Source organism: Chinchilla lanigera, unplaced genomic scaffold (genome assembly GCF_000276665.1).
Source record: "Chinchilla lanigera isolate Chin_1 unplaced genomic scaffold, ChiLan1.0 scaffold00033, whole genome shotgun sequence".
Classification (NCBI taxonomy): Eukaryota; Metazoa; Chordata; class Mammalia; order Rodentia; family Chinchillidae; genus Chinchilla; species Chinchilla lanigera.
Genome location: NW_004955434.1, coordinates 12,320,429 through 12,346,844, shown reverse-complemented (window position 1 = coordinate 12,346,844; position 26,416 = coordinate 12,320,429). Strand labels below are relative to the sequence as shown.

Sequence of the window (26,416 nt, the reverse complement as noted above, 5' to 3'; positions counted from 1 at the left end):
TCTGCTTTGAAAACTAATTCTCCTAAAAAGACACTAAAGGGTCTGTAGAGCTTCAGTTTTGTCAAATGCAGTGTGTGTGTTAAATAGCCTTGTGAGTATATTGCAATTCAGAGGAAATATGAAAAAAACAGCTTAATAAATACTGTGTGATTTGCCCATATCACTATTGAATGAGCCTGGGCGATTGCACGCAATGCGTGACTTTCATCAGTTTCAGTATAAAAGCTGTTATCGCTCTACTAAGTGGAAACGATGTACAGTCAGTGTATGTTGACTACAAACAGGTAGTACGGAAACCTGAAGGCTTGAAGTGGAAAATGTTGAGTGAATGTCTAAAGGGTGCTGCTGATAATATGTTTTTATTAGGAATGCATGACTCTGGCATGGGATATGGTAAGAGTGGCTTTATGGGTTGTTTCTGAGTGATTTAAGACTACTTTCATGCCTTCCTGAAATTTATGTCACCAAAACAGTGGTTTCTGTGAGTCTCTTACACCAAACAGATGGCCAGCCTTACTAAGCCTGCCAGTGGCTCACAGAAGTTTTATTGGCCCAGCACACTGAATGTAGGGTTGGTTTGTTTTGATCACAATATCTCATGGGTGTTTGTTAAATGAAAAGTTACAGTGTTGGGACTGTACAGTATTTGCTGTTGTTAGGCAAGTGCTTATGTCTCAGGGTTTAATATACCTTGAAGTAAGACAAATTGCCAGAAAATGTGGAACATGCCATTGTTACTTTGCTGCTGTGAACCATTGTGTGTATGTGCATGTGAATGGCCCCCTTGTCATGTGCTGGCATGTTGTGCGTAGCAGAAGCTAGGATTGTGTGGTGTTCTGGAATGTGAAGTACTCCCAGATGAGGTCAGAAGCACTGAAGGCAGCTGGCAGGGAATTCCCATGCCAGCAGTTGGGATGGAGGCGTGAGGTCGGTGTGCAAGTTGAGAGGTTGCTCAACTCGGGTGATGATATGCACCTTTTACTGGTTGTGTGGTACATGCTGGATGTTTTGCTAAATGTTTTGGATTATGTTATTTAACTTTAATAGCAAGACTATAAGACAGATGTTATTATTAGCTTGACGTTATATGTGGGCAACTATATTGTGTCTACTCTTCTAGACAAAAATAGCAGATAGCAGATAAGGACTCCAATATACTTAACTCACTCTAGAGCATTGTATGTTTTATTTCTCAACATAGTTATATATGCTTAGTAACTATTCTAAACTAGTCCTATTTCCAAATGTACTAGGAAAAGTGACCTAATCTTTTTAAGATCTTGTCCAGCATTTTATAAAGTGAGTCTTTTAAAGAGGAACAGGGGCTGGGGATTTAGCTCAGCGGCAAAAGCGCCTGCCTGGCATGCGCAAGGCCATGAGTTCGGTTCCTGGTACCGGAGAAAAACAAAAAAAAAAAATAAATAAAGAGGAACAGACTTACACATACCAGACATGAGCAAAAAATGGTAAAGGATTTAGTTAAAAAAATATTTCACAGTAAAAGAACAACACACACTGTCATCAGTAGCACTCAACATACTTCTCACTTCAGGCATATAGACATTAAATACCATCATTTTTTCACTTTCTGAAGCAGTTCGGGAAGTCCTCTCATGTGAATGTCTTTAGTTACCGTGTTGTGGCTCTCTTGATGTCTTAAATAAACTCAAAATGTTTATCCTCCATGGCCCTTTTGGTGCTGAGGGAGAGTCAGAAAACACATAGTGCCAGATGCGATGAATAAGGTAAATGAGAATACATCATCATTTTTATTTGACAGAAATTACCCTATCATTAATACCATTGTTGTGTGACATACGGCAAGGATCGTTATCGTGATGGAGGGTGGAATTGTCTGTTGCTGAAGGTGTTTTCTGTGCAGATATATTCTTCATGTACTGTTTCTGGGTGCAAACTCATAGAATTTCATCAAGGTCAAAAAACACAATTAACATCACCTTGATGTTGGATCTTGACTGACAGGCTTTTTCTGCACAAAAAATGGGTGATTTCCATTGAGAACTTTGAACGTTGGTCTGAGAGTATGGACCACAGACCCCAATTTCATCTTATACAGGGACATTTCTTTAAAAGCTGGAATCTGAAGCGGCATGTGATTATACAACTGCAGTAAAACTGAGAAAGACTGTTGCTTTTGTTTGACAATCAAAGTGCATGGAATAAATTCTGCACTCACTTGCCTCATGTTCACATCTGTTGCTACAATACTTTGAATGGAATCATAGTTGAAAGTTGTCACACAGTGGTACTCAGGTCTGTTGAGCCATTTCTTGTATTGAAGATCCCTGCCTTTCCGTTGGATGACAGCATTCACCGAAGTTTTTGATCACACCTCGTAAATCACCTGTATATGAGGCTCATCAGACCTCCCAGAAAATGTTAATGGAACTGCACTAAATTTCTTTTTTTTTATTTTAAAGATAAAAGGAGGGAAACATTAACAGACATACAACATTTTACAACATATCACAAGCACAGTACAGACAATAAAGAGTTACAAACAAAGTGGTAGTGAATTAACAATGCTTGTTGTATTACATATTGATATCTTCAAAGTGGCTTCTCATGAAAACAGATATAGACATGCAATACTGGTCAACCCAAGACTCATTGACAGTTTCTTTCAGCATAGAAACAGAAGACAGAAGAACAACCATGTTAACTGTCATGTATATACATACATACAAAATTTCTCCTTCTTTCCCTTCTCTTTTCCCACAACCCAGTTGCCCATTACTCTTCAGTGGTTTCCTATCGTTTCACAGTGTCTATCATACCTCTGAGTTTGAATTAACTCTTTCAAGATTTACACTAGCGAAACAATGCGGTACTTGCACATGTATGTTTGATTTATTTCACTTATGAGTATGGTCTCTAGTTGTGACCATTTAAATATAAAGGCCTCAAGTTTATCTTTCTTTATAGCTGAGTAATATTCCATTATATAAAAGTACCACAATTTTCTTATCCAATCCTCGGTGGATGGACATTTGGGTTGCTTCCACATTTTAGCAATTACAAATTGTGCTGCTATGAACATAGGTGTACATATATCACTGTGATATGATGTTTTTAGATCTTCTGGGAAAATACCCAGCAGGGGGATAGCTGGGTTGAATGGGACCTCTAGGCCTAGTCTTCGGAGGAATCTCCAAACTGATTTCCACAGTGGTTTCACCAGTCTGCATTCCCACCAGCAGTGGAGAAGGGTTCCTATTTCGCCACAGCCTCGCCAGCATTTGTTTTTGGTTGATTTCTTAATGCTAGCCATTCTTACTGGGGTAAGGTGGAATCTCAGTGTTGTTTTAATTTGCATTTCTCGAATGACTAATGATGTTGAACATTTTCTCATATATTTATTTGCCATTTGTATCTCCTTGTCTGAGAAGTGTGTATTCATCTCTGCTGCCCATTTTTGGATTGGGTCTTTGAATTTGGGGGGTGCTGATATTTTTTAATTCTTTATATGTTCTAGATAGAAGCCCTTTGTCTGAGGGACAATCAGCTAAAATGTTTTCCAAGTTTGTGGGTTTTCTTTTGACTCTGCTGGTGATTTCTTTAGATGTGCAGAAACTTTTCAGTAGGATGAGATCCCAGTTGTTGATTCTTTCAAGTGTTTCACATGCAATTTGGTTTTTGTTCATGAACTCTGTGCCTACCCCTATGTCTTCGAGGTTTTTACCTACTTTCTCTTCCAAAAAATTTAGTGTTTCTGGTTTAATATTGAGATCTGTGAACCATTTTGACTTGAGTTTGGTGCATGGTGATAGGCTTGGGTCTATTTTCAGTTTTTGGCAGGTATTAAGCCAATTTTTCCAGCACCATTTATTAAAGAGGCTATCATTGTTCCAGTGAGTTTGATTGGCTCCTTTATCAAAGATTACGTGGTTGAGTGTGTTTTTGGTTGTGTCTGTTTCTTCCAGTCTGTTCCATTGATCCTCAGGCCTGTTTTTTAGCCAGTACCAGGTGGATTTTATGACAGTAGCTTTATAGTATAATTTTAGGTCAGGGATTGTGATTCCACCTGACTTGTCCTTGTTGCCCAGGATTGCTTTTGCTATTCTGGGTCTCTTCTGGTTCCAGATGAATTTAAGGCATATTTTCTCAAGATCTGTGAGGTATGTTAATGATAGCTGAATGGGAATTGCATTGAATCTGTACAGTAGAAGTGCACTAAATTTCTAACAGATAGTCCCTGAACATCATTCAATTAAAATAGAAAAAGAAGCTCAGTTATAACTCTTAAAAAACTAATTTTTGTTATTAATATTTAGTATTGTTATATTTATATAATGCATTTATGCAAATTAATTACAAAAGAAAATGTATGTGCATATATAAATGATTTAATAGTTTGTTGATGGCGTGCATAAAACACTAAAAGAAAAAGACATGAAATTCATTGCGTTATATAATACTCTACCTGAACTCAGGCACTATGATGAGTTCTTGCAGTTTTTCAGTTCAGTCTGGCATGGATTCACTGGCCTCCCTCTTCCTCATGCCAGTGTTTAGCAGTGTCAGTGAGTGTTAGGTAGAATTCATGTTCTGTGGTTATCGAGCTATAAGCAGATGCAGTTTAAACAGAGGCACAATCGGCACGTTTATAATATTATTATCCATCCTAAATGCTTGAAGATGTACAGCTGACGATGAGAGGATAGCCCTTTGGAGAGCCTCGATCGAGCTTGGGTGCTAGGTTTGAGTAAGCCTTACACGACTTCAAGGTGACCAGGTTATAAAGGTGTTCTCCAGGCTTGTTACTGTGGAGCAGGAGAAAACACATGTGCATAAGATAACTATCATAAAGTGTAGACTGTGGTGACTTGTAAGAGTTACAGACGGTGTGATGGGGCTTTCAGAGGATGGTAGATTTCATCCAGATGGAGGATCAAAGGAGGCTTCAAGGGATTTAACTTTGAATTGAAAAAATGAGTAAATTCCATAAATTCAGAAGTGTGGGAGAAGCGCACGGCTTGCAGCAAGGCATACAGATGGAGAATTTAGGTCCTCTGTGTGCAACAGTGGAAACCTATTTGGGAAAATAGATTGGAAGCAGCTCTTTCTTTTAAGAAAAATCTTAAAAAGCAAATAAAGTGTTTGGATTTATTATTCACCTTTAAACTGTTAAAGCTTTGTTTGTCTTTTAAGTGGGAGAGAGCTATAGTCATACATACATTAAAAACATCTGAAAGTGAGAGAAGGGAGATACAGAGAAGTGTATATTGATTGTAAGAATAAAAGTCAAAGTGACGGAGACTGGATGGGAGAATCCAGGTCCTGAGATATCATTCAGCGATGCTTCAACCTGTGTGAACAGTGGAATCATCCGGAAGTTATTTCCCCAGCCCCGTCCATGGATTTTCTATTTCCGTTGGCCTGGCTGGGGTCCAAATATGATCAGTCATTGTTACTGGCTATGAGGATAGAGGGCTGGGCTGTCTTAGAGCTAGACCAAGAGGGCCCAGGAATGGATTGGTCCTGGGACTAGGGCCTGAGAAGATGGGGTGAATCTATGGCTGGACATTTGGGCAAGTGAGAGCATTCCACAGAGATGAGAGAGTGGAGGAGAAGGCTGGGAAGCAGACGACACGATCTGTTTTCAATGTAACAATTCAGACAGACTAGAAGATATTTCTTTCAATCAGAACTGAGGACTGAACATTGAGAAAACATTAAAGCAAGAGCTATATTTAATTAAGGCAGCTATGTTGTTCCTTCCTTTCTTTACATTTCCTTTTTCTTCCTTTTGTTCTTCTTCTCTTTCAATGTACTTGTCAATCATTTGTCAACATAAGCAGCAGTAGCAACCGAAAGACAGACAATGCTGTGTATCTGATGGGAGCATACTGAGTGTTCCCAAGAATTTGAAGTTGAGGCCTAAACAAAGTCAGTTGTTGGTATGTGCATAGAAATGTCACTGAGGCATCTTATAGAAGAAAATAAATCACAGTCCAGACCAATAAGGGTGTATATGCATTTTCCTTCTTGAGCGAATTGAAAGTGTGTGTAGAATGATGCTAAAGTAGTCTGTCATACTAAACTTGGAAACCAGACACTCTATGTATGAATGTTGTGGAATTAATTTTGTTTGGCAGGTGTGAGAATCTGCTGTTACCCCTGATTGCTGTTGGTTCCTGGGATGATGTTGCACCTTAGGAGGACTTTTCTAGGTGGTGTTTTCCAGATGAACGTCCTCACTAGTGAAAAATAATCGCTGTAATACAGCACAAGAGTCCTTACCAAATCTTTTGAAAGCAATTAGTACATGTTTCAGTTTAAAAAAATCTTCAAAAATACAATAAATGGAGTTATGCCCATTTTTTCTGTATCATCTCTGTAAATTCTGATCTTGTAATATGGCACAGTGAAAATATCAGGATTTCACAATTAGATCAAAATTCTATGCCTTCAACTCAGTGAGCTCTTTTGATTGCTTTCATTACACATTTTCCCTTCCTTTCTCCCTCTTTTCCTTCTTTTGCTTTTTCCTTCCATCTATTACATTTTTCTGTCAATCTATTAAAAAACAGGTGGAGTACACCCTGAAGGACTCTTGGAAAAGATGTTTATAAATTCTAGAAAGCATTTACTCCACTGCATGGAACTCAGTAGAGTGTAGTTGTTTCTTTACTTCATCCTGAAATATATTGCCACTTAAATCAAACTTTAGAGCTAAAAAGCTCTTTGGAAAGTTGTACTTAAAGGAAAATACCATAAATGATTGAAAAATAGTCATTTGACTTTGCAGTCTATCCTGGTCATGAGTATCAAGAAGTTACCGTGTATAGGTCGCATCTGATAGGTTATATGTCCCCACATGGCCATGGCGGCCATAGAATATATAGAATACCTACTACAATAATCACCTCAGATTACCTGTGCCATGATGTTGATCCTACATAACAATTACACATCAACTTGGTTGAGGGGTCTCTCTTCCACCATGCATTCTGATTGTGGTGTTGTTATTCAGGCCTATCATCCCCTGACAAACTTACCTAGTGAAAATCAAGCTAATTATAGCAAAATACCCAGTATTTACACCACCCCTGACCACTCACCATGTATAAGTGTCAGCAGCCTTAGACGTGCTGAGAGGGGACTTGCGGGAGAGGGTGGTGTCAGCTCTCTGACCGCTCTTCCTTTCAAACCTTCAGACAGCCTTGAGACCCTTCAGACTGCTCCTAGCTTGCTTCCTGTTCTCCACCTGATCACTGCAGGGGCCTTGTTCCTGAGCTTTCCTTTAGAGCCCTCCCCAGGACATAAGCAGACAAAGAAGGATCCCAGATGGTTTCAGTTGACTGTCTTATAAATTCTAGAGGAACCTTTTAGGGAGGAAGCAGATTCCTGAAGACAGGATTGCCTGCATATTTTTATTGAACATTCCTTCCGCCTCTCCCTTCGTATCATTTAATAACATGATTAACCTTCCCCCTTCAAGATTTTAAGTACACTGTTATGACAAGTACCCCTTTAAAACAAAGCTCTCTATTTAAGGCAATGTTAATCAGCTAAAAGAAACAGCCAATTAGTTACATGCTGTTAGATTTGTTCCCTATGTGACATATTTTTCTTGATGTCCACAGAAGCAGCTTATTAATTAAAAATATAATTAGACAAATGGCACCCTCATTTCTTCCCCTCACTTTGTAACATGTGATCCTCCTTATGATTCTATTTTAAGAGATTCTCAGTTGGCCAACCAAGTTACTTCAAGCCTGAGTTGTCTTCCTAACCTCTAATACTTTCTCAAAAACTCTGTTCTCCCATGAATGTTACTAATATTTGTCAGTGATGCTTTTTCAATTAATATCGAGCTCTACTTGATGTATTAGATAGATGATTTTTGCTTCCAGTAGCCATTTGGTTAAGGATGGTCAAAAACAGCCTGCTGGTCTTGATTGGTCTCTCCCCTAAATTTAATTGTCATAAGGGCATAGTGAAGGACCAGAAAGGTTCTTGCCTTCAAAAAGCCTCCCCCAACTTGAAATATGATATGTGTTATGGTTGATGCATTGTGCCCACTAGGGAAGTCTAGAGGTTTGACTAAGTTACTCGGCAGGGAGTCAGGCTGCTTACTTTGTATACCTCCTGAGCCTGTGGAAGAGGAGGGCAGGGAGATTATGTGAGTGCCACATGCCCTCTGGGTGGGGGTAGCCTGTTTACAATGCAGGAAGGGAAAGAGGCTGCTGCCATTCCTCCCTTTTGCTCTTGTTGTTTTTGCTGTATTCTGCCGCCTTGAACGCTTGCCCTCTGCCATATGCCACTCTGCCTCAGAGCCAGCCAAGTATGGACTGAAACCTCCACAAACAGTGAGCTAAATACATTTTTCCTTCCTTTATTCTGGGCATCAGGTATTTTCTCCCAACAGCCAGAGAAAAGTAACCAAGACAATATGGCATCAAAAGTTTCCATCATTACATGCAAAAGTAATGTGCCATGTTTATGCTTTATGGAGCAATCCAACTTCTTAAAAAGAGAATTCATTTGGTAGGCAGTGGCTCCTCTTTCACTATTTAGAAAATAACCTGACTGTATTCTTAGAGCTACTGTCTACTCTCTGATTGCATCCAGAGAATGTATGGTCTTTGAAAACATCCAGTGACCATGGCAGACACATTCTAGAATATCAGCCATGCCTGTGTTCTGACTCATACGCATGTTTAGCTTCTCTTCTTTCCATTTAGAAAATAGACTTTCTGGCTTAAATAGTAATTTGACCTCTACATTGCCTGGCATTGTTTAATAAAAGATCATACTTTGCATTTGTCAGATCAGCTTGAGCAGAATTGTGCTTTGCAAAGCACAGTGTTGGAGGCTTCAGGTGGGTAGCAGTAGCAGTTAGCAACACAGTTGTGGGGATAGAAGTGGCACTTAGCTAAGGCATTAATAGAATAGAGTGATAATAGTTGTGACCAGAAATTTGTAATGCCTTTGTCCTCATCTTTGTACTCTTGGTAATTTTTCCTTAGATCAAATATGACATTGACGATTGTATCTCATGAAATAAAATTAGAGGTTTTCACTGTTCGGATTTGAGGCTCTCTTGTTTCATGACATTTTAGTAGACATATTTGTCTTATGCTTTGGTTGAATTCTTTTTCTTCCCTTCTCCAGGACATGACTTAAATGTGGGCATTAACCTTGACGAAAGAAGGCAGAGGTTTTAACTAGTTCCTTTTATTAAGTGGAGATAAAGGAGATGTGGGTGCTGTGTATTGTTAGACCCCTCTGAGAATAACGACTTCTATTTGCCTGGAGCATTTGTTGGAGTTATTAACTTTAGTTCTTGCTCTGGCTCAAATCTTTTCTTTGGCTGGCTGCCCAGCATGGACAGCATCAGTCTGAGAATTTGACCAGCCAAAATGATTATTTATGCACCGCACAAGCTTACCAAAAGGATTCTACTATATTATCTGGACTTTTACTTTGTATTATCGAATGATGATGTCTATCATTTCTCTGGTTTGGATTTTGTGGGCAAATGGAGAAAAATTGACATCAGATCCCATAAGAAAATCATCATTTACTTGTCTATGAATGATAATATCTTTCATTAAAAATGTTTTTCACAAAACAAGTAGGTAGCTCTGCGAACAAGCACCTGAAGTCCCCCCATTCTCCTCCTAAGGACCCTTTTTAAGACTGCATTTTGGAATACCAGGTCAGTAAACAACTACAGTGTAGGTACATGGGTTTACTAAAAAAATAGCCTCAGATCTTGAAACAGATTCTAACTGGTTATTTTAATTTAAATTTTCCACATTTTAAATGAATTTTAAATTTTCCACATTTCAGTGCATTAATTCCATTGTCTGACTTGGGTTTTCAGAAACAAAATCTTTCTCATAGCTTCCGGTGATCTTGTCCGTGGTAGTTTCCCACACTTAGCAGAATTAGCATCTAAACTTCTATATATCCAGAAGATGCAGCTAAGTGAGAAACTTGCCAGACAGGGTCATTGCACCCTCTCCCTTGATACGTGTGAACCTGTCTCCTTGGCTTTCCAGTTAGAGATAAGATTTCAGTATTGAATTCTTGTTTAACTTCCTTGGGATATTCCAGCAGGACAAACAAAACACTTTCCCAAGTATCCATTGCTGTTCTGTGAATAGAACAAATCTCCACATTTCCTTTATTCTTTGAGATGAGAACTAGAATACCATCCTTTAAAGTACAGCTCCAGTTCATGGTAATTGGCATCCTTCCTTTAGGTTTATTTAACCTCTACCAGAACAAAATCAGTTCATGAAACAGTTCTTCACTCCCTTCACAGGCTTTCCAGGAAATTTCAAAACAATGCTTAAATGGGAAGCTAGGTTGTGAAAATGGATTTTTTCCTTCAGGGTTGCCTGTTTTTAGAATATGGGCAGTAGAAGAAAGTTACTAAAATTGACACTATCGTGCCATTTAATACAGCAATGAAATGTGTTTTATTTTTCCATGGATATCTCCTAGGAATTTTAATTTCATAATTATAATTTCTATATTAGACGCTGACGAGTGAGTGGTTATTATCAATTTGTGTTGTTTGCAACATCAGGAAGAGGAGCATTAAAACTACTATTATCTCTTTTGTTTGTTTCCAAAGAAGTGACATCATTATTATGTGTTTTAATTGTTGTTGCTAGTCAGTTTCATATCATTTTATGTACACGCTACAGCTTTTGGTGATCATCTAGTTTGCACTGCTAACCAGATCTTTTGCAGGATGTGCTGTCTAGCAGGGCTAATCCAGTGTCTTCCTTCCTCATCTTTCTCTATGTGAACTGCCCTGGGCCCCCTTTTCTACCAAGAATTTGAGTTTGCTGATGAAGTAGAGATGAGCTTTCTAGGACTGTCGTTGTAGAGATTCTTCGCTCCTCTCTTCCTCCCTCCTCTCTTCATGCTCACCATATACTAAACTAGGAAACTTTCTAACTGTAAGGTATTTGTCCAGAGTAGTTTATTCCAAATTTCATTTTCACAGGTAAGAAATAGTAAAGTTAGATGACTTTGTTTCCTTTCAGAACTCCCCATATCTATGTATCCAAAACACAAGATAACAGTATGGTTGATAGTTTGTCCTTAGTGCAGGGACAGTGGATGACATGTGGGAAACAGGAAAGAATGCAGGGACGGTGATGATGGACAAACATGAGCGTTGTCATTGTTTTCTCTTTTCTGAGAATCTAAGGGTTGCTTTCAAATAAATGCTGGCTGTAATTACTCAAAACCATTTTCCAATGAGATATACCTAAAACACAGGAGGAGAGAAAAGAAAATCTCTGAAAGGGACAAAAGAAAGGAAATAAAACGTTCTTGAGTTAAAAATCTTCAACATATCACAAGTATAAAAGTCAAGGATATAAGAAAGATGTAAAGAAGTAGAAAAAGCAATTAAAATAACATATTCCACATCATTGTTTTAGTATGCTTTGTCCAAGTGTGTGTGTGTGTGTGTGTGTGTGTGTGTGTATTTTTCTTCATTGTCAGATATTTCTTAGTTGTAATTCTGCTTTATGGGCTGGGAATGTAGCTTAGTATCACAGTACCTGCCTGGCAAGCATGAATTTGTGAGTTTGATTCCTGGTACCAAAAAAAAAAAAAAAGAATTCTGCTTTATTTTTTGTGGCTTATCAGTGAATCATACATATTTCGCACACCTGATAAATCCTTTCTAAATACAACATTTTCCAGTTGTACAGTGTTCCATCATTAATAGCAAAGTTCATTTAACCATTCATTTTCTGTGGTCTTTAAAATGTAAGCTACGGGGCTGGGGATTTAGCTCAGCGGCAAAAGCGCTTGCCTGGCAAGCGCAAGGTCGTGAGTTCGGTTCCCGGTACCGGAGAAAAACCAAAAAAAATAAAATAAAATAAAATGTAAGCTACTTATAATCTTTTGCTTAATGATATATCTTTGTGCATAACTATTCATCTACATTTAGGTCATCATTGTATGATATATTTCTAAAGATTTTGAAATAGAAGACGTAACATAAATTTTTTAAGGGAAAGAAAGTGAATATTAGAAATATTTAAAAGATGTCTGGCTTTTAAAAAGGTTCCAGCTTCTGCAGTCTTCTGGACTACCAGCTGAGGTAGTCAAGTGTGCTCAGGTTCCAGGTTCTAGTCTTTCTCACTTAGTAATCTTTAAGTCTTTACCTTTATTTAAATAAATCCTTTTTTGCTGTGACTTTGTGGTCTCCTTGATTCATCTTTAGTTTTGCAAATTGTGGCATTAAGTTCCCAGTAAGGCAGTCTGCAGTGTCTGTGTTAGAAAGTCACTTTCCCATTTCTACCATTTTCTGTTTCTTCCCAAACCTCTAATTCAGGGGCATAATTCTTGTCTCATTAAAATTTCCAAGAATTTCTCTTAAATGTCACTAATTTTAATAGCTCAGCAGTGGCAGTGCTGCTTTCTGGCAGGGTCCTGATAGTCGCATCAAAACAAAGAACTAAAATTTTACTCACTTTGATTGATGAGCTCATTTTGTTACAGAGGACAAATTGGATTTTTTTAATACTGGTAATAAAAATTAATGTGTGATGTTGCTTTTCGGATGTTATTGGATCTCTGCCTTAATACAGAATTCAGCAATAAAAGCACTAACAAATGACTAGACCAGAAAGCTACCTCCTTCCCCTGTAAAGTGGAAGGTGCTTGTCTAATTTTGTAACCCCAGTGTATTCCTATATGTGTGTACACGGGTGTGGACTGTGGGGAGAGAGGGGACAGTAGGGTAATTGTATGTCAGCTCTTCATTGAATTGTGGTATTTTTCTTTTTTCTCATTTCAGCACCTCCAAGGTTTACAAGAACTCCCGTCGATCAGACAGGGGTCTCTGGTGGAGTTGCGTCTTTCATTTGTCAAGCTATGGGAGACCCAAGGCCTAAAATTGTCTGGAACAAAAAAGGAAAGAAAGTCAGCAATCAGAGATTTGAGGTATTAGGTCCATTGTTCTGTTTCTCTGGGGGAAGTGTCTGCTCTGTGGTTGGTTTGTATGTTACTTACCTGCTTTACTCTGATAAAGGATGTCCAAATCTCTGAGATATGACATTCTTTATGTTTCATGTGATGGAAAATGTAACTTTAAATAAATTTTTTAGACAGGAGAATTTAGGAATGGAAGTGGATGACTTTTACCTCCACTTGTGCCAGGGTTCACTGTTGTCAGGATCCTGTGTCAAGTATGACCCTCAGGCTGTTACATCCTCACGTGACCGAGTCCAGAGGATGCAGGAAAACTAAGGGTTCCAACCCGCCTGCCTCCTATGGAGTTACATGTTCAGCCCTGAACCAAGCTATGTGGACAGGTGGGCGGTTTAGGCTAATTAATTCAAACCCATCAGAATATACCTCAGTTTCATTCAGTCCCATTGTTTGAAAGGGGGAGTGGCATTTTCTCGGAAGGGATTTCAAGCTTCTCACAAGAAGTGAGCAGAAAGAGAGGTAGCAGCAAGTGTCCCTACACCTCACACCTGTGTTTGAAAGCCTGTGAAGTAGAAAGAGAAGTTTGCTTCAGAGTTTTAGCATAAAGTCCTACCCTGAAGGTTGCACACCCAACCAGATCCACACTGCAGGTAAACTTATTGGAGGAATTACGTTTCTTTATTTGGAAAGCTCAATGCGTTGAAGAATGACCATACTTCAGATATTCTTTGAGCCTGTGAAGAGCCTTATGAGTTAGACATTTGCTTATTCTAGAGGACAAAAAAATGAGCATTAATTTGCACAGAGAAAGCATGGACGAAACACAGTATCTCATCTGTGGCTTAAAACATGAAGAGGATAGCTTGATTTTCAGGGATACCCCAAACACTAAAGTGCCCCCAGTGTACCTCGCTGTATTTTTGCCTGAGTTGCTCATCTACTTCATGGCCTCATTCACAGGTTGGCAGATTAAAGGCAATTTCTAGTTTAAAGAGTGACTACAAAATCAAGAGCTGCATGATTGTACTCATTTTTCACAGACTACCCTGGTGATATACAGTGTAAATGTGTAAAAGAACTGAAGTAATTATAATGGCAAAATGTGAAATGTGGACTGTGACTTATAGGTAGTAAATTATATTCTGTTTATTTGAGAATCAGTTACTGTAGTTAAACATAAGAATACCTTAAATCTTTAGGAGATATCTCCTACACCATATATAAGGTGACGTGTGTGTATATATCTTTGGGTACTCTTTTTTTAGATGAAATTATTTTTTGTCAAAGACAAGTACTGCTTTATGTGCTTGCTAGTGACAAAGTCTTATAAATAAGATAAAGTTACAGTGTTAAACATTTCAAAGCATGAGCTCTGTTGCTTGCTAGTGTGAGTCATACAGACACATACAGGGAAAATTGCTTTTACACAATGCACCTAATTCAAATGGTATCCAGTCTTGAAAATCTTTAATATCTGTCTGTAAGGCCTATGATAGCTATACATGAGACCAACTGTGTCAAATACTGCCTCTGACCATGGTATGCATACAGTCAATACTGGATGTTGGATAATATTCTCCAATTGGAAGTTCCAGCACGAGCTTGGAATGTGTGGTGTATGTGTTTCTTGTAAGACTGGTCTCAATGTAGGAAATAGTTTAGAAGTGTAAACATATCATGACATTTAGCTTTAAATTAATCAAATTTTACTTGCCCATTATGATGGCATGTGCCTCTAATTACAGCAAGTGGAAGGCTGAGGCAGGTCGATCGCTAGTTTGAGGCTGTCTTTGACTACCTGGCACAATGTTGTCTCAGAAAAACAAAATAATATAACAATAGGAAAGTTAATTAAGTTTAAATTGATATTAGAGGTTTTAAATTCTTTTTTCTACTTTGAAGCACAGAGTACTCATAGTTTTTTAAGACATGCAATGTTGAACAAAAATTGAACTATGAAGGTTTTATCTTCTAAGATGTGTAGTAGATTCATTTAAAAACACGTGCTTCATAGAGGTGAAGATAAATTGAGGCACATTGAGAAATGGAACATTTTGGATATCATGAACTAGAATGAACATGGACTGCACAAAGGATTTAAAATGACATATTTTAAAAATATTTATTGTCCTTCCTCTTGGGTTGAACATCAACACACACAAAAACTGAGAATAAGCATCCCATAACTGTATTTATAAGACACTCTCAATTTATCCACACTTAGGCACATGGAAATATTATTCACGGGGAATGTGAAAAACAAAGCACAGCATTTCAGTGAGTAGCTGGTAGAACACAGCACAGTTATAGAACGACAGATAAAGGACGCCATCATTGTATATATCTATTTACCATCATTGCCATCTTTTGGCAATAAAGAAATAACACTTGGATTAGCTGCCGGTGTCCAGGATTACTGGTGTTACCATGTTGTTTCCCAGTGGAGTTTACAATGATAGTGAATTCAGGCTTGGTTTTCAGGATATTAATTTTCTGCCTGGTGAAGCTAGCCTCCATTTTATACCAAGAATGCCTTAAAAATGCAGAAAATGCCAAACTAGAACAATTACTGTAATGATTTATGGCAAAACTGATTCACGCCATCAAGCTTCTGGCATGTGAAAGCCATTATGTTGGCTGCCTAAGTACTAGATTTATGCAGTTTCTTTTCATGGTTCGCTCAGCTATACTGTTCAGGACGAGACAAGTTAAAGAGCAGTGGTATTTGTGGTGACATGCATTAATTCTTCACTTCATAGTCCAGTTATGAAATGGATCCACTTGTGTATAGGTGCTGTCAAAGTCAAAGTAACTTGGGAAGTCTTTCCCTCATAACTTCAAGTCTCTTGCAGAATTAATAAGCTTAAATTGTCCTAGAAACACTAATTGGAATATTCCCATGAGTGAATCCTGAGTAGTTTTTAGGCAGGATTAGAAATCTATATTTTTGCATATGTAGTTTTATGTCTTTCTTTTTGTTTAGAGTTCATTAAATTAGATCAGATATTATGCTTTACCACTGAATCAAAATTTAGTCTTGGAAGGATATTAAGTCCTTTCCAAGCCTACTGGGTGGTGGACCACTGCAGTGAGGGATTTAGCTGAGAGGTAGACAATTATAACAACACCTGTGACAGCTATCATTTCCTCTAATAGGTAATAGAATTTGATGATGGATCTGGATCAGTTCTCAGAATACAACCCTTGCGGACTCCACGGGATGAGGCTATTTATGAATGCGTGGCTTCCAACAATGTAGGAGAAATAAGTGTCTCCACCAGACTCACAGTTTTACGTGGTAAGTTCCCAAGTACAAGGTGGTTGATGGTGTTGTTGTTGCAGTTTTGCATTTGAGGTGTTCTCTTTCGGATCATTAAAAGGACTAGTATTGCTGTGATGATACTGAAACAGAAAATGACATTGAGTACAATGTTTATGAGGATCAAACTTTAATTAGATAATGCATGCCTTCTTGTTACCAGCTTTTTAGAATTGCTAATCAGGAAAAGAAAGGAAAATGAAAGAGAGCGTTGATTTCACATGCCATAAGTCATGTCTTAAAAAACTATTCTGATTTTGGCTAGAATACCTAGAAAGGCTTCATGGTACTCTTTTGTTTGCATTACTTATCCATGGGTTTTCCCCCATACTTTGGTTAGACAGCTGGATTTTATAAACTTTGGTAGCTAACACTGATGTTTCAAAATTAAAGGAACAATCTCTTTTGAAAGGCATGCTCCTCTTAAGCAAGCAGTTGGTCACAAGAACTTTTATGTCAAAAATAATCTTTTCATTTTAGTCTTTAATCTATCTTGAATCAATATCACTTGGTTTCAGGGCTTTGTGTTGCTTGTACAATTTGACCAAAGCCTGGGATGACTTGCAATGTGATCAGTTTTTAGACTTCCTTTACCATGACAGTGTGAGAGATTAAAGGATGGTTAGGGTAGTCCTCTGTTGTGTATTCTTAATTTAGTCTTTTGCATAGTGTTAAGAACACTGGCTGATTGGCTATCTAGCAATTGACTTTCCACACTTAATTCTATAACTTTATCTTTTTCCTCTTCTGTCACTTCTTCGTGTTTGTTTTGTGTTGAGCTTCCTTTTTACTTGATTCTAAAATTTAGGAGAATAGACTTTTCTTAAAGATGAAAGGACTTTTAAAGATGGGATCGCAGTTTACTGATCATAAAGGAACATATAAGGTTTAGCAATGTTTGTCTTCTGTTCCAGTTTTTCTATATATTGAGTGACGTATTACTTTGCATCTTTTATAAAAGTTTTTCTTTTTTTTTTTTTCTTTTTTTGCCTCCAAACACTTGCTTCTACATCTTGGTCCTTCCAAAGAAGGAACACTTTGTTAATATTGTTAAGAGACTGTTTATTTGGATGAGTGAAGTTGTCTGTAATGTGGATAAAATTCACCTCGTGGATTTGAGATAAGGAGAAAATATTCCTAACAGTGCAATACTGCAGAGCACGGAAGCCTACCATAAAAGCTGGTCAGAAACATTGAATCACATCTAGTACCTGAGGGACGGTAAAGAAGAAGAAGAAAAATTGAGGTTATAAGTCATAGTCAGTGCCTAGATAATTAAACTGTATAAATTAGTTTAAAATACATGCATTTAAATCATATGCGTAGGTAAAAGAAGGAATAAAATCAGGGAGCAGCAAAATACATATTAGGGGAAAGAGTGAATAGGAGTAATAATCTGTTTTAGAATTGGAAGGATTCTTAGAAGCTTATTATTCATGCTATGTTATATACTATGTAGAGTTATTTATTACATATTCATATCTGGAATAGAATCAGACTCATTTGTTGATCTTTGAAAATTTTGAATCCTCTTTCTATTGGTCAGCTTTGCTGTTGCTAGAATAAAATGTCTGACAAGTCAATTTAAAGAAGGAAAAGGTTTATTGGGCTTAAAGTTTGGAGGTTTCAGTCCGTGGCTAGCAGACCCCATTATTGAGAGTCTGCAGGGAGGCTCACTGTCTTAGCAGAAGTATGGAATAAGGTATAGCTGCTTACTTCATAGTGTCCAGAGAGCAGAGAACACGGGAAGAGCATCAGAGGAAGAACCCAGGAACTAGATCTTGTCCCCAAGCTCATGCCCCATGACCAACTCCCTCTGACTGGGTTCCATCTCCTAACTGCTCCTTCAGCTATGAGCTTCTTGCCCTGTTGATGAGATCAGTGCCCTCACAGTCCAATCAGTTTTGCAGAATTCTTGTGATCCAGTCAAATTGATAATTGATATTAAAGGCGTTACTTTGATTCACCCCATTTAGAAGGAGGTGGACAGTATACCCCAAAAGTAAAATGAAATTTGTCAGAAAGTTTTTATGTGCAGCATTAAAGCCCTAGAATTCCTTGAAAGGAAATAGTAGTAGTCATTTGCTTGACTTAATCTTTATCCATTTTATGAAGACTTAAACAAAAAATTGGCAAAAATAACACCTTACTGAGAAATCCTCATGGGTTTACATTTCCCTGCATGCCAGGTAGCCAGAGTTCCTGCATCTAATGCATTTTTACACAGTCCTCACGAAAACAAACACATTTGACCAATTTAATGTGATCTTTATTTTTATGTGAATATCTGTTATGCACACATGCATTTGCATGAAAATTTATGATTTGAGCAATGAACCTAGCCTTTTTTAAAAGATTGTAGTTAGTGGCTTTGGGAATGTTTTGTGAGAGAAACTGAAAGGTAAATTTTAGATAATGGAAAAGTAGTCTCAACATAACCTTAATGCAGAGTACTTGCATATATCCTTGTCAGGTAGAGTAAATGAGGCTAGAATTTGTTTCCTAGAGATACTTCTTTGTTGAAAAATTTCTAAATGTCAATAATTCTGTTAACAACAGTATTAAAAATGTTCCATGGTTAATTGGTTTTTACAGACTTCAAACATGAACGGTTAGGTTCATATCATAGTTGATGAGCGTTGTGTCCATCCTAAGTTTGCTTTATCTTGTGAATTATGTTGGCAAATACCCAGGCAGTTGGTTGTACGGTAGGTGGAGCCCACTTTACACTTTCTGTACAGTGGCCTTCATCCGATGCCCGTTTGTCTCCATGGGTCACTTATTTTTTCCTCACTCTGCTGACACATGCCAAAAATGTGCCATGTCATGATGGCTTTTATCTAAGTGGGCTGGATGCAGATCACTCATTTATTTCACACAGGCTGCTGGAGAACCTAATTAATTGGAGACTGAAACATATGACCTGCGTGGCTAACACAGAAGACATTGAAATAATACTCTGACCACCCATGTGCATAGAGAGGAGCATTTCAGGGAAGAGTTTCCCTCAGTAGCTAGCTTCGCATTAGCATGGCTCTCAACCACTGTTTTTGTGAAGAAGGATAGCGACAAGCTCAGGGCCAGGCTTGTTCTGGAATGAGATATTTGGGTAATTAACCATTCACACTGTAGAGTATTCATGGAGGAAGAAGTGGAAAAAGGGACATTTAATGTGATGCTTATGACTTCTGGACATTTTTCATTTTTTAGTTGTCTTGACGGGAAATACAAGAAAATCCTGGCTCCCCAGGTACCCAGCACATTCGGAGGCTGAGCGTATTTGTGAAGCACACGTATTCCCTCAAAGCAGAGCTGTAAGTGAAGGTGGCAGGACTCACTGAGAGGTCATTAAGGGCTAAGCGTTGACTAATTGTAAAACTTGGGTGAGAACAACAGATCTGACATAGACCTCCAGGCAGGGCTAAGCAAAGGATCAGAGAAGGTTTCTTAAGAAGAAGGATTTTCATTCAAATTAAATAGGCACTACCTGGATCTTTAGTCTGTAGGCCACAGTGTCTTCCCGATCAGAGATATCTGCAGGAAAATGCGCGATACAAATTCATGGGAGGATAAGTGCGATGAAAATGTTCTCTCTGATATAGGCTATCAGCTTTGAGGCAGGGGAAATGCAGTGTCACCAGCTGTAGACTTTCTTCCTACTAAAATTCTGGAACCACCTGTTTGTTTGGGGGTAGGGGAGAGGCAAGCATTTTTTTTTTTCTTGCTCACGTAAATCCTTTTCTCTAAAAGAACTCAAAAATTCAATTATTTTGTCTTCTAATATCTGATAAAATATCTTTTCTTCCCTCCCCTGCCTTCCTTTCCCCTGCTCTCCCCTCCCCTGCCTTCCTCTCCTCTTTCCTTTCCTTCTTTTCTGTGGCACTAGGAACTGAGTCGAATGCTTTGCATGGAGCTACATGCCCAACCCCTTTTTATTTGGAGATGAGGTCTCAAGTTGCTAAGTTACAAAGGTGGGCTTGAACTTGGAATATTCCAGTCTCAACCTCCCAGAAGGCTGGGAATATAGGGTGCTCATGTCACTATGCCTGGCCTAAATGTCATATTTCGTGCTTAGGTTTCTTTTATTTATTTAATTTTTTAGGATACAAAAAGAAAAATATACTTTTTATTTTTCACTCAAGCCAGCATGTAATCGGCTATTTTTTTAAAGTTCAGTAAATTATTTTCAGAGACTTGCACGTTCTCAGGTAGCATTGTCCTCTAATCTACCATCAGTACCACAACTGAGTAGGTTATGACGTGTGGCACTGCTACCCTTACCTGCTTTGGGGAGACTAGCTTCTTTACGGAACACAAACAAAGTGCAGTTAGTGTCTGAAAATGTTTGCTGACCAAATAGGAGATTTTTTTATTTACCTCGCTTAGCAGATGTACTTCAGTAAATAAATAATACTTGTACATGTTCATCTCATCCATGTACAAGAATCTCATTTGTGATGATCCCGTTATGACAGTGCAGAGTACCTGAGTCCAGCTCTCAAATAATTTGAGTTTCAGCTCTAGCTTTGTGACAAGACAGCTATGATGCTTTGTGCACCTCTGCCCCTCCTTTCTCTGTTTTAACCGCATTTGCACGGAGAAGCCTTAGTTGGAGATCAGATCAGTCAGAACACTTCTAACTTTCTATGATTCGGTGACATGCCTATTTTAGTAAGTCAGTTCTTGCAAGATGGAGAGAAATATGCTCCCCGAAGGTGACTGCTACAAAGATAGTAAAACACGGCGAGCAGTTGGAAGAGACAAAAAAGGCCCTGGATCAGGAAATAGAGAGGAATGTTTGCATAATATGTCTGTTTCAAAAAATGTGAGCTATTACAGCAGTTGTTAAAAGAATAAAAAATGAAGTACCTCACAACTTTTACAATCTTTCTGGGAGCCGGCAGTCACCTATCTCTGCTATCCTGCAGTACCCTGTGATCAGAATTACCATGTTCATTACAGTCTCATTTTATTAATGCCTCTTTTTGAAGATGAACACAGTTGTCCCTGCTGTGAAAATGCTGCTTTGCCGTTTATGTTATAAAGTGGTCTCGGCTGGGGATCCAGGCTCGGAGCATTAAAGAACAAAGCACAGCTGCTTCACTGTCACACAAAAGGATTTTTATGAAAGACTGAAACAAAAGAAGGGTGGGCTGCACAGCACAAACTCGCTGACAATGATGGCACTGAGTGACGATTACTTGAAAAGCCTTATAAAATAGCTGAGTGCTTGGAATAAATTGATGCCAACATGATAAAGCCTTCCCAGGTATGCTGTGTTTTCACGCTGGAAGTAGGAGGGGGTGGGCAGAGCCACTTTCTGTAAACAGCAACTTGTGGCTTTTGCTTTGGTTAGGGCCATCTTTGGGACTCAAAAGAGTTCCGTACCTGTCAGCTTTCCAAGTGCAGGAACTCAACGTGGATAGTTCCAGGGACTCCCTGCTTAGGAGAGAGGAGTGATGAGGTTCGGGAGAAAGCCTACGTGTGAGCAGAGGCTCTTCCTACTTCTTTGTCTTCCATCTGAGAACTAGTGACATGAGCACCGTCTTTGGAAAAGTTTCCTCTTGTTTTCTGCACTGAGATTATGCTTTGACAAGGACTCAGAGAACAAATGTACTTGTAAATCATTGCATTTAAGGAAGAACAGTTTTCTTCCTTTGACCTCGTATTCATATACTACTTTTAATGATTTTCAAATGAATATCAAATCATGTGAGTCTTTGTGTGGCTTGAGTTACTTGAACTATGGAAATGTTGAGCTAGAAAGGAATTTGGCATTTTTCACTTAGTCTTTATTCTTCATATAAGGATCCAAGACCTAGAGATTTTGCAATCATTTGTTCTTGGTCATAATGCTGAGATTGTCTTTGTGTTTTATTACATCTCAAAGTGTTGGAGACTAAACAGTGTGAGAAATCATCTAATTAATTAACATTGACTCACTGTGTGAGCTGAGATTTTCAGAGGAATATAATACTAAAAATGAAGTATCAAGTAACTCGTAGTCATTTTATATGATTGATGTTTACGCTTTAAAACTAGATGTTTGTTGGCTTTCACAGAGAAAATTTGGACAATTTTGGAAACTCCAGTTTCTTGGCTTTCAAAATTAGTTTTATTTTAAACTACTAATTAAGGCATAGTTTTAAAAGTTGTGCATGCATAATTTATTGGGATTTGGGGCACAGATATACCAAATGCCTCATCTAGGGTTTAATTATCAAAGTCCTAATTACATATCTCCTTAGAAGAGTAAGTAACTTATTTTATCCTATTAAAAAACAATGACTTGTGAATTAATGCTACATTAAGCACAACAGTGATGATATATATCCTACTATTCTAAAAGTATTTTATCAGTGATAGCAAAAGGACTTTTAAGACTTTCATACCTCTCATCTTTTAAAAGTAGCTTATGTTTTAACTTAGATATTTGGTCTGCTCATTTATTTCATTTATGTATCTGAACTTTGCTCTTGGTTGTTAAACTTTAGCTTTGCATTGATATCTATTATATTCATTTTTTTAACATTGTGAAATTTAAGAGATTTTTGTCCCCAGTGTAACACATGCCTGATGATGTTTATATTCAGATTAAAAATTAGATCATTCTTTGAATGTTTCTTGAAAAGGTATTGAGTTTTTAAAAGTGTAATACAAAAAGATCTCTAACAAAATAAAGTTGTATATCAAAAGTGAGAACAGCAAATCAATATTAGCAGTTTTCAGAATTTCCTATCACAAGCTTTGGCATATAATTCTTCTCCTTTGTGTGTTTGATTGCATAGGTAACTGGAGACCTTTTAATTACCAGACAACTAGAAAATTAATGTGGTGTAAAACTGCATACTCATAAAAACTTGACTTTGAGTAGTTATTAATTTCTGTATTTATATGATGTATAATTAAACCAAAAAGTCTGTAGAGAAATGTATTTGTGTGTGTTTGTGTGCATGTGTGTGCATGTGTGTGTGTGTATAGTGTTTATTTTGTTTTACAGCAGTTTCCACTAGGTATATTGATTTACTCTTTATTTCCTAAGATTTTTATTCTATATACTCTTCCTGTGTGTATAAGTTCCGTTGTATATTTTCTATGGCCTAGAAATATTATCAGCATTTACTGTCCATCCAATAGATTCTTATGCAGTGAGTAGGCACATGTATAAAGGTTGGTGTGGATGTGGTTATATAATGTCCTACAGGGAGTAAGACACTCTTTGAGCATGAATTAACCTTACTTTACATATAGTAGATGGATTACTCATGCTTACGTGGCCTCTGCATGGGGGAAAAGGACAATGAAGAGAAAGGAGAAGGGAAACAGGGAATCACAATGGAAAGAAAATGCTCTTAGTAGATATACATGCGTTCATAGCAACACTCACTACTCTCTCCCAGTGTGGGTTTACACTCATGAATCAAATCTACATGTTAAATTCTTAGTGTGTGTGTGTGTGTGTGTGCGTGTGTGGTATTAGTGCTTGAACCCAGGGACTTTGCTTTCAGTGACATCACTAGCCTATTTATGCTTCTTTTTTTTTTATTGTTTTCTGTTTTTTTGGGTCAGGTCTTGCTAAATTGTCCAATCTGGGCTGCTTCAGCCTTTCCAGGAGCTAGATTACAGATGTGGGCCACCACACCTGGCACTTCATGTTCAATTCTTATACCTTTTAGGGTCGTTTTGAGAAGTTAAGGACATTTAGGTTAAGCAGGTAGCACAGTGATTTCAGTGAAAACAGTTACTGAAAAATGTGGATTTTTTAATTTCTGCGTTCATCAACCCTTTGAATCTGAGCCGTTTGTTTTTCCTCCCTCATCCGTTGCTCACTGCTCAGCATTAGAGTACCACTGGGTGCGTAGTAACCCCGTAACTATTCACTATATGACTCTGTGACTGTCAGATCAGAGCGCCAGGGCAAGAGCCCTAGAGAAAGATATTTTGATCCTTGTCTTTAAAATGTGGTTTATTCCAGCAGATTGAAAATCATGGCCTGTGGTATATAGCTCAGTAGCACAGCAACTGCCTCACAATTGCAAGGTCCTGAGTTTGATTCCTGGTATTAAAAAAAAGAATGAAAATCACCTTTTCACATGAAAATCAAGTAATATGAGTATGTGAAAATAGACATGTTTTACTAAATTACTTTGAAAGATTAAAGATCATTTATTGGCACAGTGCAGTTCATTATACAAAAGCAGGAATTTCTGCTTCTTGTTCCTTCCCCTTACATTTGTTCTAAATGTTGTATTTTTGCAGATTATTTGGCAGAATGTTTATTCATTAGGATCAGATATTCAATTGCTTGGATAACTTGGCCTGAACTAGGTCATACTTAAAATATGATGTCTCTTCCATTACATGTGCGCTATTCTAGTTCACAGAATGGGTGAAAACCTATAATTGTTTTTCAATGTATGTGAAAATGTAACATCATTAGTTATGTATTTTAGAAAAGCAGGAAAGCATCATGTATCATTTCAACATTTTAATAGGTGATAGCAAAAGATATTTTTGTTTTATTGTTTAGATTGTTTCTATTATCATAGCCAATGTAGTAAGTAGTAGAAGTGTCGATATGAGTTCAAATTCTATAGACAGCCTCACCTTCTGCCCTATATACACATCTCAACTTTGCTAAATTTCAGCTTCCTTATCTATGAGTGCAGATTGTTAGAATACCAAATTTATACAGCCAGGATACCTTTGCAGTATGTGAGCATCAATCTGAATTAATTCATGAACTTATTCACTTGATAACATGGCTCTCTCGTGCCAGACATTATCCTAAATATTGGGGATAAAAGATGAAAAAGACACAATCCTCCCCTGCTTTCAAGGAAGATCCACTCTCTGAGGAAAAACCACACTTTTGGTTAAAATGACGAGGAAGTGATACGTAAGTTGTGCTTGGGGCTAGGAAGAAAAGTGCTTTCACCGTAATTCAGCTTAAAGATTCTCAAGCTCACACTTACAGGAAGACCTCACGCTCCCTGCGTATTCCATCAGTGTAAGAGTGAGGTTTGTTGACACGAAAGATGTGTTTGACATACGAAACTTCAACTGACAGAGATGTGAAACTCGCTTGTTTTTCCTCAGATGAGTAAAATGTTCTGGGAGAAAATTATATTTCATTTTGCAGAATGATTTGAGATCACTTTGGTAAGGTTTTGAAAAAATATGACACAATAAAAAAAATTAAATAATTACCTTTAAAGTAATAGTCCCATTTGTTTCTCTCCCAACTAACAGTAAAGGGAGTTTTTATTGCTGCACTTACTGTGTTTTATGACTCCTTTTTGCTCTCATTGGAGATGACAAAGCATACGTGAATGTGAAATGGTTTTAAAATGTACTAGTAGAATATCTGAGAGGCTCTGCTCCATCAGAGGACTTCATTAAGCATAATTGATTTTCATAATAAAATATTTATTTATCCAGTAAAGGGATGGTAAGTGTTTTTAACTCTTCAGGACAAGTCAGTAGCCTTTTCTCCAGAACAGGAACGTTATCCCACAGGCCACTTTTGAGGCCTAACCTCCTGGGAGAGCCCTGTGCTCTGAGTGGCCTCGTATTTGTACTTTCGCCTGTTTTTTTTCATGCCATTATGTCTTATGATGATAAATCTGACTTTCCAGGTACCGCCAAGCCTGTTTTAAGCTGATGCTGAGCTACAGCTGACTTACTGTGGTGCCATTAATCTGTGTTATGAAGATGCATTAATAAAGTTAACACTCACTGGCTCAGTAGCAAATGAAACTCTCTCATCTCAGCACACAAACAGATAAATCATCGTCTGGGAGGAGGTGTTCACTCTGCCTTAAATTATTATTCTTAATGGTTTTCATAAACTTACTCCAAAGAACTGAGGACATTAAATGCCACCCAGTAGAGCTGAGGATTTGCTCCATAGGACGAGGATTTGGGCCAGTTCTTAATTCTCTAATAGCAAGATTAAAATATGGTTGTGACAGCTTAAAAACAAAGAACTTGTTGTAAAGTAACAATACCTTACAGCGTTACAATGAAAATGCTGATGAGATGTGTTTTAAGCAAGCCTGGCCAGCTACATGCCAACAGCATCGATTAAGCTCAACGGACATGTCTTCTTGTGTCTTCCATCTTGGTTGAAAGAGCCACATCAAACCTTTGCCAAGC

General features: G+C 37.9%; 1 protein-coding gene across 10 annotated transcripts in view; it reads left to right on the top strand.

The window, feature by feature from the left end:
* Positions 1–26,416, top strand: part of Ptprd (protein tyrosine phosphatase, receptor type, D) — a 2,098,812-nt gene that overhangs the window by 1,785,792 nt on the left and 286,604 nt on the right. For 5 of the 10 annotated variants that reach the window (XM_013516335.1, XM_013516328.1, XM_013516336.1 and 2 more), the window contains 2 exons: positions 12,806–12,951; positions 16,096–16,237. In XM_013516335.1, coding sequence (XP_013371789.1) covers positions 12,806–12,951; positions 16,096–16,237 — 288 coding nt within the window. Of the gene's footprint in view, positions 1–12,805; positions 12,955–16,095; positions 16,238–26,416 lie in introns of all 10 variants that reach the window. The other 5 variants (XM_013516331.1, XM_013516329.1, XM_013516333.1 and 2 more) reach the window with 1 other exon arrangement.